The sequence below is a fragment of the Ananas comosus genome, linkage group 22, assembly GCF_001540865.1.
Source record: "Ananas comosus cultivar F153 linkage group 22, ASM154086v1, whole genome shotgun sequence".
In the NCBI taxonomy this organism is placed as follows: domain Eukaryota; kingdom Viridiplantae; phylum Streptophyta; class Magnoliopsida; order Poales; family Bromeliaceae; genus Ananas; species Ananas comosus.
In genome coordinates, this window is record NC_033642.1 from 5,441,887 (window position 1) to 5,453,323 (window position 11,437).

An 11,437-nucleotide genomic window follows, 5' to 3' on the forward strand; every position below is an offset into this window, starting at 1 on the left:
GTACAGCCATCAACCTGTACCGGTACACAGCTCTGCTGAGGCTACCCGAGAGTAGGACCAACAATCCATCTTTTTGGATTTTGGTATAAGCTTTAAACCTCAATTCTCGAGATGCGAGCAATAGGCCGGAATATTGTCTACGACCCTCCAAAATATCTGGTAAAGCTCGGAACACAGATCAAACACTCGAACCTCGCTATTTGCAACGGTTCGGTGTGTTACACAATGCAAATGGGTCAAACTGGTCTAACAACCAAGACTCACGTGCCCTCGGCACAATCTGATACAAGATGTAAACATCTGAATCCACCATCAACCTCGATAGCAACCGACAGTACAAAACTGCTATAAAAATGAGCTCGGCCCCTCAGTACGAGTGTAAACTCAACCTACATTAATCTAGGTATCCACGACGTTACAATAAATTTATATATTTTATAATTTTAGAGGAATATATTTGATAATTAGAATTTTATAGGGATAAATCCAATTTTTCAAATTTTAGAAAAGTAAATGAAATTATCCAAAAGAAATAATAATAAAATAAAGGTGTTAATGTATAAAACTTATTTGAACTATGAACTATTTTGAGTTAACTATTCAACATTTTGAAATTTTGATTTTGCTACCCAATATTTCAATTTGTTTGATTTGAGTCGGATAACAATATTTTGATTTTAAAATTTAAATGCGTCGTTTATCTTTCTAGGATTACTTGGTATACTTTATACAATTCTCACAACTATAAATTTATTAAAGCAAGTTATTAGTTTAAATTTTTTAAGTCACGGTATTATTGACCGATCCAAATCAAATAAATTAAAATATTAAAAATATTAGGTAGTAAAATTAAAATTTTAAAAGATTGGATAATCGATTTAACTTGATCCATAAGTATACTTAAAATAAAATGGTAAAACAGTATGAAACATCCTGAACAATGAATTATTATATTTTAAATTGGCTATCCAAACTTTATAAAATAATATAAAAAGTTTTCTAACCAACCTTTCTGGTTATTTAATTTGATAAAACTGCCGACACTTTGACTTTAAAACTAGAATGCATTATTTATTTATTTATCTTTATACGGTAAACATCAGCGCATAAATTTTATCGATATGTACGGATATGGTGGGGTTCATCGAGTAAGTAAAATACAATCCGGTCTGGAAATACCGTCGGCTCTCTCTGCTCGGGCTAAGAAGGGCGATGGGGGGAAAAGGGCGGCGGCGGCGGGAGAAGAACTACCGAGCGGCGCACGGTGCCGATGCGCGCCTCCCTCCCCCGCCGAAGCTGAAGGAGCTCGAGGCCGTCCCCTCCAAGCTGCGCCGCCTCATCAAGCTCAGGAACACGAACAACCCACCAGATCAAGGTAGGTCCGCTCCCCAATCTAGTTTGGGGTTTCCCTTCCCTTTTTGATGCAACCCAACCCACTTTCCCCCGTTGCTTACTTGTCTTGCTGCGCGAGGGTGGGCTTTAGGTCGCGAAGGTGCGGGGGGGAGCGAGGAGAGGGGACGAAAAGCTGCCGGCCGGGAGGAGAATGTAAGTTTACGCTGTATTCGTGGGATGCCTATGCATGAACCGCTGTGCTGGTTTCGTCTTCATTTGTTTTGGAGCTGGTGCTCCTCTGTTTTCGCACTTTAGAAAAGGGTTTAAGGTAGTAGTTAGTTTACATGGTATGGTTTTCCTTCTTATAACTTGGAAGGCCGTTGTGTTGGATGAGTACAATTACGCTTCGAGGATTGGATTGCAGAGGAGGTAGTTATTATTGGAGAGATTAGGTGTTTGTTTTACCACTCGTGCTGCTCTTGGGTTTATATATATATATATATATATATATATATATATATATATATATAATAATAATATGCGGTTCTTTTCTTTAGGTCCGTCCGTCTTTATAGGAAAGGCGAGGGTTTTTGGGGGGGTTGATGACGGATAGTGGACATCGGGCAAACGAGAATGTTTTGTGAATGAATCTCTTTGATGGAGGATGGATGTGAATTAGGGAACCCAGGTTGATGTGGGAACGATAATTGGTGAATTGTTGACGCTGTTTGGCGCCAATCTGATACAAATTTCTTTCGAGCGTGATTTTAGTTGTTGAAAAGTGCGGAAGCGGAAATAACTCGTATGATGAATACTCTAGAAAGAGATAGCAAGCCTGCTTTTCTCTTTTTTTCTTCTTTTTTTTTTTTGATTAACGGGTAGCTACTATCTAACAGCAGGCACTTTTCTAGGTTGGCTGAAGTCCGCCAACTCTGGGTTGTGTCATCAAATCAAAGAGAATATTATCATCAGTAGACATTATTTATTGGATAACTATATATATGTTTGGAAAGCATACATATCATTCCTGCTTGTTGTTGATACTGGGTACATTCAGTGCAAACAAGAAATAAAGACTTTATACCTATTTATGGGACATTGGCCGCTGATTAACGAGACTAATCATTGTTCAACAATTCTGAATTCCATAATAATTTGTAAAATAAGGTAAAATAATAGCCTTCTGCATTGCTCTGACATTTCTTGTACTATATCATTTATATAGGTTAATAAGTTGTGTCTGAGCTAAGGCACTCATTATCACTGTTTCTTGTTGTTGCTTTTCTGACTTCGGCGTAATAACTCATCTTGATTTAGGGCATCCGTAATCAATTTTGTTTTGGCAGTCTCTTTCATTTCTCTCCTTTCTTCTTTTGAATTCGATTAATTCGGTTCTAGCCTACCTTAGTTTCATTCAGAGTGCTATCAAGGGATCAGGTGGATGGTGTTCTGCCTCCAGCAAGTTCATATAAGGTTTAAGTTGAGTCATTTTTCTAGACTAAACAAAATGCTTTGTGATACTTTCGAGCTGTTGAAGCAGCCAGACTTTTCCTAGCAGTAGACTAGTTTCGAAGAAGTTTAACTAGTAACCTTAAACTAATAGAGAAAATTGTTTTATGTAGTAGATTCCGATTGTTTTTTTTAATTATGTAAACAGAGTACAGAATACTGTAGCATAATTGTGATGGCTTACCTAAGGAGTTGTAGTTGCCATTCTGAGAACGGAAAGTATTGGCTAATTTTTCCCACTCTTTGAGCACTTTTCTGATAGCCCACATTATAAAATTTAAATATTTGGGTATTTATGTTCACAACAGAAATTTTGAATGGGTTTGTGCGTACAGATCGCACGCACTTGTATGTCAGTTCTGCAGCTTTAATTGTTTCTTTGAAGTTCTAAACTGAAACCAAATCAAGCCAATCGGTTCAGTGTGGTTTCTCGGTTCCCTATTTATTTTTTTGTTTTTTTTGTTCTGTTGCTTTTATTTTTTTCATATTGGCGTTGCCTTTAAGCTTCATCTTCCATGCTTTTTTTAAGTGCAATTTGATATGTTATCGGTTTGAATTGTTTTCCTTGTTGCTTCACATATTATATAGAGGGCTTGTTTTGTTCAAGGTTTGTAAAATTGCTGAAATGTTGTATATTTTATATTATATTTGGAATTGGCAAGTTTGTTGCCAACTTATCAAGACACTAGGGTTGTTAGGTTATTAAGAACTAATATATTTTTATTAATGGACTACTAATGATTCCTATTGAGCTTGGAAATGAGAGTACCTTCTTAAACTAGTATTCCTACTGCCTAGGAATCTACAGTGATTCCACTACTTCACTAACACCTTTTGTAACTACCCAACTTGAGTTGAATGGTAATTATTTGAATATTTTCAATCGGACGTATGTAGGATTACCGGAATTTTAGAAACCGTGAACCAAATAGGTCTATAAAGTGATATTAGTTCATTATTGAGTTTGTGAGCTTCCACTTTAGTTAACAGGATAATTTTTCGGTGTATTCTTCCATTTGCACTTTAAAATTGGTTTCATGCTGTTTACTTATTTGTGGATACTCTTTATGGTTTCTTTCCTTTTTTTCTTTTTTTGAAATTGAGCCTCCATGTGCTCTGACATCATTATTGATAGGATGTGACCAAATTGATTGTAGAAAGATGTGCGTACTTCTGGCGACAAAGTAGATATAGGAGATTCCGGTGGGAAAACTACAACGAGGAAAAATATGGAGAAAGATGAGACTGCAGACTTAAGTATAGATGGTGTTCAAAAGGGAAAAAGAAAGCGGTTGGCAGTTACAGATCTTCGCTTCCAGGATTTGGACCAAAGCACTTCTCAGTCTAGGAAGAAAAAACGCAAGGAGTAAGTGTCATTTTTGACTTTCTCGTCATATTTGGTGCAAGTCATATTTTCCTTCATCAAATATCTTCTGGTTCCCTTTCAATCAGGCAATACTTATCAGATGGTTATTACTTGTCATACCAAATTTGATAACCACCACTCCCTTGACTGATAAAATTTTGGTACTTATATGTGAGCTGAGTTCTCAGCTTCTCTTAATTTATTTATGCTTGAGAAGTAATGTATTTTCTGGAGAAGGAGAGCTTTTTTCATTTGTTAAGATTATTTAGAAAATCAAACCAGTTAGTGTTATTTTAGACTTTATGGAGTAGCTTGTAGCAGTGCTTATGAGGGAAGAATGTTAGTCAATTTACATACCAGCAACTCAAGTCAACAGTAGGATTGATTCTGAAGTGTTCACATATTGGTCATTTTTGTGGTCAAATGATACATAGTGCAATATGTTCAGAACAAGGTACGTATTATGTATTGTATAATGTATGCTAGTGTAGTGATCCGTGCATTGCGGCGGGTAGACACTGCTGATAAAAATTACAAAGCATGAAATATCAATAAAATACAAAAATAGCATACAAAGACCATATTATAAGTAAAAATTTTAAATAAAAGAAGATAAATTATGATAAAAAAAAAAATCAATCATTCAAAACTAATCAACCGTGTTAAAGAGAAATTACATATAACATATCATGCAAAACTCTGCTTTTATAATAGCTTCACAATAAAATCATTGAATGTCAATGGCATAACAATTATAGCATGTCAAAAGAGCATCGAACTGCATAAACTCATGGGCAGTAAAACAAAATTTACTACAAATGACAAAGAAAAAGACAAAGAAGTTAATTAAACATTCACTTAGGAACTGCTTATTATTGTATAAGATAATAAAAATATATTAATTAATTAATTAAATATAAAAAATAATTTAATTTTTTAGTTAGTTAGTAAATTATTTTAGCTAGATAACTAGTAAAAAAATTAATTAAATTAATAGAAATATTAATGATTGATCAATATAAATATTACTTTATGGATAAATACATTAAATTATTAATAAATAATAAATTAATTAGTTATTTTATTATTTAAGCAATAAATAATGATTTAAATATATTAATTAGATTAATTAATAATTTAATAACATAATTAAAATTAAATTTAGACGTTAATTAATCTTGTTCCCACCTGGGAACAAGTTTGTTCTAGGAAAAGGGTGGAACAACAGTTGAAGTCTTTATACCAGCTTATTCTAGAAATTCGAGAATTATTGTTCTCGGGTGCAAAACGCAGCTTTAGGAACAAAGGGGGGGAACAAGGGCTTATTCCCTCCTTTGTTCCCGAACCAAACACTACCTTAAAAAAGACTCTGTTATGTACCATAAAACATGTATAAAATTCAAACTGACCTCCAACTTTTTAACATTTGCTTAACAGCCAAATCTCAAAATATGCATGGCTATTTTTTGAGAAAATTCTTAGTGCCAACATAGAGCTTGCTCTTTTCTTATTTTCATAGATGAAATAAACAAAGAACCTGCTAGTTATAAGGCATTTTGAAATAAGTCCCTTAATCTGCATCATAACAAATAAAAATAGAGAGATATCAATAATAATAAATAAAAAATTTTAGGACCTATATCAGAACGGGATATACTTAAAGGGGTCTCCAAAAACTTACTTTTTGTTTAGTTTACCTACCTAAAACAAATGAGATCAAAATGGGGCCTCAAATCTTCAAGATTCAACTAATTTCCAATGCAATCTAAACTATAAATTTCTTCGAAAAATAGCTACCTATCTATGTGATATTTGATATAAACAAATTTTCCTCACAATGCATACCTAATTAGCATATAAGTATGATGGATTAAGAAGAGATGAGACAGAGTTAACTTCTCAGAGCTCAAACTAAGTTTTACCTTTTACAGATACAATTAGCAAGCAACATCTTCAATCTAAGAGAGAGAGAGGGGGGGAGGGAGGGAGAGAGAGGAAACATCCATCAAGTTTGTATCAGAGAATCTAGTGAAAAAAATTAATTGAGAAAAGGTTGTAAAATTTTTTTAGAAAGGATCGAGAAAAGGTGGTAGATTATTTTTAAGAAACCTTTCTAACTTATATTTCTACGTCTCAAGAATATACTAAGAAGAGAATGCATTTATGGGGGGTGTGATGTGGTGAAGACATAATAATTATATTGCAATATGAAGGCAAATTTAGGCCAAAATACACTAATACAGAAGTAGAAATTAGTATAGGACAGAGATATAAAATAAAGATAATAGCAGTAATACAAAAACAGAAGGAAAACTTGCTCTACATAATTGATATAAAAGTAATCATGAATAATCGGGCATATATGCTTTTGGATATTCTGTAAAAATTCAAAACCAATATGTTTACATTAATCAATAAAAAATCTGCCTCCGCCGCCGTGACCGCTTCTATGCGTCATTTCTAGATCATGAAGGAGATTAACCCCTAGATAGAGAAAGAACTAGAGTAGGGGGCTTAGATTATCGAGACGTCGGGAGAGAGAGAGACAGTGGTGGAGAAGGAGAAAGTAAAGGAGTGCTACAGGTGACGGCTTCGGGTCTCATTAGTAAGGTATAGAGATGACAGAGACGAGATGGAATACAAAGAGAGAGATGGAAAAAAAAAAAGGATGGAATGCAAAGAGACAATGGAAAGGACAAAAAAAAAAGGCATAGTAAGGCCCTCCCTTCCCTCCAAATTAAGGAGATAAGGCCACATCATATTCTAACCATGAGATCTAATAGGTACTATAGTAAGGAAAAACATATTATTAGAGGACATTGTTTTAATATTTTTATGTTCAACACTCACCGTGATGTCTGGGCGCGAGATATTTTAATTGGCCCAAGACGTGGACTTAAATTAAATGAGAGAAAATTAAATAAGACTAGAGGCCTAGGGGGACTCAAATTTAGGATCTCATGCTCTGATACTATGAGGAATTATATGAAACAACCGTCGTACACTAAAAGCTTAAGCTATCAGAGGATGACGTTTATATATTTTATATTCAACACTCTCCCTCACATATGTGCTCGAAACTTTTTAATAGACCCAAGATATGGGCTTAATTAAATGGAAGGAAATTAAATAACATTAAGAGCATGGCAGGACTCGAGCTTAGGACCTCTTGTTTTGATACCATGTTAAATTATATGAAATAACCGTTCTACTTTAAAAGCTTAAACTTTTAAAGAAAAACAGTTATTTCATATAATAGTTTAACATGGTTTAAGAGTAGGAGGTTCTGAATTTGAGTCCTGCCAGTTCCTAGCATAATTAATTTCCTCCTATTTAATTCAAGCTCATGTCTTGGACCTATCAAAAATTGCCGAGTCCAGACCTGAGGGGGGGGGAGCGTTAAATATAAGTATTAAAAACACAGTTCTCTGATAGTTAAGCTTTTGGCGAATAGTGGTTGGTTCATATAATTTAACATAGTATTAGAACAAGAGGCGTGCTGAGTTCGAATCCCGTCAGGATCTAACATAATTGGTTTCCTCCCGTTTAATATAAATCCACGTCATGGGCTTATAAAAAAGTCTAGAGTCCAGACATGAGGGAGAGTCTTAAACATAAAATTAAGAATATAAAAACACCATTCTCTCTTAGCTTAAGCTTTTGGAGAGTAATAGTTGTATTATTTAATTTAACATGATTTAAGAGCAGGATATCTTGAGTTCGAGCGCAGACATGAGAGGGAGTGTTGAATATAAAATATATAAACGCCGTTCTCTGATAACTTAAGCTTTTTGAGAATAAATAGTTGTTTCATATAATTTAATATGGTATCAGAGGTGGAGGTTCTGAGTTCGAGTTCCGCCAGTTCTTAGCTTAATTGATTTCCTCCTATTTAATTCAAGCCATGTCTTTGGCCTATCAAAAAGTGTTGAGTCTAGACACGAGGGAGAGTGTTCAATAGAAGTATTAAAAATATCGTTCTCTGATAGCTTAAGCTTTTGAAAAATAATGATTGTTTCATATAACTTAATATGATATCAAAACATGAGATCCTGAGTTTGAGTTCTGCTAAGCTCCTAGCAATATTCAATTTTCTCTCATTTAATTAAGCCCATGTCTTGGGTCTATTAAGAAGTTTCAAGCCGAAAGGACATGAGGGAGAGTGTTGAATGTATAATATATAAACGCTATTCTCTGATAGCTTAAGATTTAAGCGTACAACAGGTGTTTCATATATATATATATATATATAAGCTAGGGCTACTATACTCTTATGAGTATAGAGTCATTTGTACTTATAAGTTTTCGGTCGTTGGATGAAGAGATGTACGGTTATAATGATAGTGGTCCCCTAGGGTTGAGTGGGTGGTTGGTTGAATAGTATGATCTAACGGGTGAAAATGGTCAAAGGGATTGATCTAACGGCAGAAAACTTATGAATACAAAGGATTCTACACTCATAAGAGTATAGTAGTCAGACTCTATATATATATATATATATATATGCTACTATACTATTGAGAGTACCAAGTGTTTGGTGTTATCGAATTTTTGATCATTGGATGAAAGGATGTGCGGTTAGGATGATAGTGATTCCCTAGGGTTGAATGGGTGGTTGGTTGAATAGTATAATCTAATGGGTGGAAATGATCAAAGGGTAGATCTAACGGCAGAAAACTCGATGGTATCAAGAGTTTGGTACTATTGATAGTATAGCAGCCAGACTCTCTCTCTCTCTTTCTATATATATATATATATGTATATATATAGTCCGGCTACTATACTTTTATGAGTATTGGCTCCCTTATAAGTTTTCGGCCTTTAGATTTATTCCATTAATCATTTTTATCTGTTAGATCATACTATTTAACCAACTACCTACTCAACCCTAGGGGACCACTATCATTTTAAGTGGGGACCATCATCATCCTAACCAGACATCCCATCAATCAACGGTTAAAAATTTATGAGGACAAGGGGGTCTATACTCATAAGAGTATAGTAGCCCCAGCATATATATATATATATATATATATATATACTGATACTATAGTAGGTTATAAGTACTATATATATATCATTACCCCAAAAAGGAAATTCAACAAAATTCTTTTTTCCTTCGGTTTACGTTCATTACAATTACAGAAGGAGCAAAAAATCCTTTACTTTTGCTATCCTATCTCTTTTGTGGCTTTTGGACTAAATTCTCTTTATCAATATACTATTTCTTCGACACCTCCCTCTACAATCCTTAATAAAGACAATTAGGATTCTGAAAAAAAAAGAAAAAGAAAGAAAAATCAATAATTTACCTGCAGGAGAACCTACTCTTTCCCTCATTAGGCAGTGATCTTTTTTTAATATCTAATTGAATAGGGTAATCGTTCAAATTAAGAACATAAACCCGTGTCATTTTTGTTTACCAGAATTGGAGCCATATAGCCCTATCCATTTATTCTCTAGATCCAATTTTACTTGTGAAGTTCTTTTGCTCCTTTCCAAAAATCAAAATAATATTTTGGAACTGTAACAATTTTCATTTCGTGAGTAAAAGAGTGTATAAAGTAGTGTAAATAATGGCAACAAAGCATGTTGCTCCGGCCCCCAACTATTTTGCCATACTTATGAAGTATAATTGTCCAATCAACATCGTACTACTTTCTGTGGTATCAGTTTTCTCTTCCCAGTTCATTAAGCTATCTTCAATGTGGTTATATTCTAAATTGGCTGGTCTTTTATAATTAAAAATCTTTTGCATGGGCTTAAATTCATATCCATCTTGGAAATATAAATATTACTCAAATGGTGCAAAGAAATTGCTAATTTTATACTTTTATGCTAAAGGTCACTGGGGTTTACTTAGCTAGCTATTAAGGTTATTGTGCATAGTTTTGTCACTACCAACTAACGTAGCATAGGCCAGAAGGATATATTTTTATAGATTCGATAAGCAACTCTTTTCAGGAAGTCCATACGTTGATTGTATTTGAAGAATACCTGGACTTGTATAATTATACGAGTCCAGTGAGAATACCTGGACTTTTATAATTTAAAAAAGCTTGGATATATAAATTTTACTCAAATGGTGCACCGTAATTGCTGGTTTATACTTTTATTGCTAAAAGATATTGGGAAAACTATTTCACCTTGCAAGTCATTAAGTTTAGCGGCATATTTGGTAGTTTTATCAAACTTAAGTTATGGATACAATCTTTTTTTGGCAAATGATAGAAACAGTAAAAGCATTTCCAATTGGGAGGTTTGTACGGCGAATGAGAGCATCAAAGTGAATGACCTACCAGACTGAATGATAGAATACTTAATTGCAAAACTAAATGTCTGCCATGTTGATGCAAGTATTTTAAATGCTGTAGTATTCAATTTGGCTGGATTTATAAGAGTTTATTTTTTTGTTTGAGCACGCAGAAATATGAAAGTGGATGACATTGTTTGCTTCTTGTACCTTTTCCATCATTCCTCTTCTGTAGTGAAGAAACAAAAGGGTGCATAACCATGTGTATGCTTCCTTAATCTTTAAACATCTGTTGTGCACACACTTAGCTTGTTTGCTTTGTTCGTCTTGTTATAGTAATTGAAAACCAAATTTTATTTCATTTCCAAACCTTAGGTATTTTGAAGCCAAAAGGAAGAAAAGCAAGAAGCAGAAAACAGATGATATTCTGGAATTCCCAGGGCGTGAAGAAATCAAATTTGGTGAAATCGTTGATGCTCCCCCTAAATTGTCATTTCCGAAGGTATGCTTTTTCATACTTGGTGCTTGCTAAGCAGCTTGTTCTTTAGACTTCGATGCTTAACTTATAGTATAAGCTAAAAAAAATGCCGGTTTTGAAGGTTCTGAAGAGTCCGATGGATGCTTCACTTGAAAGGCACAGGTTGCAGGCGATCGAAAATTACAGGAATCAGAGAGGATGGTCATCAAGGCCTGGAATTAAACTTCCTTCTCTAGCAGAAGACCTGGCACTGTGATCAGTTTTTTGTACTATTTTTCTCTCTTTTTTCCTTTTTAATTCTTTTCTCTTAAACTTATTAGGTCCCACAGATTGGAAGTTCTATAGAACCATTATATTTGTCAATCATCAGGCGGATATCCGTGTAATGTCAATTTATTCTTGTCCAGATGCATCTTTGCACCACAAATAGCAGCCTCGTTGGACGGTGATTACTTGAATTCTATGATACAGTCTGTTCGCCGCTTGCATAGTATTGTTA

The 11,437-nt window shown here is 34.2% G+C and overlaps 1 protein-coding gene across 1 annotated transcript; it reads left to right on the plus strand.

Moving 5' to 3' along the window:
* LOC109727719 (coiled-coil domain-containing protein 137) lies at positions 1,151-11,437 on the plus strand. Its single transcript, XM_020257899.1, has 5 exons — positions 1,151-1,375; positions 1,484-1,545; positions 3,999-4,207; positions 10,836-10,962; positions 11,060-11,437. The coding sequence occupies exons 1-5, from the start codon at positions 1,213-1,215 to the stop codon at positions 11,192-11,194; spliced, it is 696 nt and encodes a 231-aa protein (XP_020113488.1). The 5' UTR covers positions 1,151-1,212; the 3' UTR covers positions 11,195-11,437.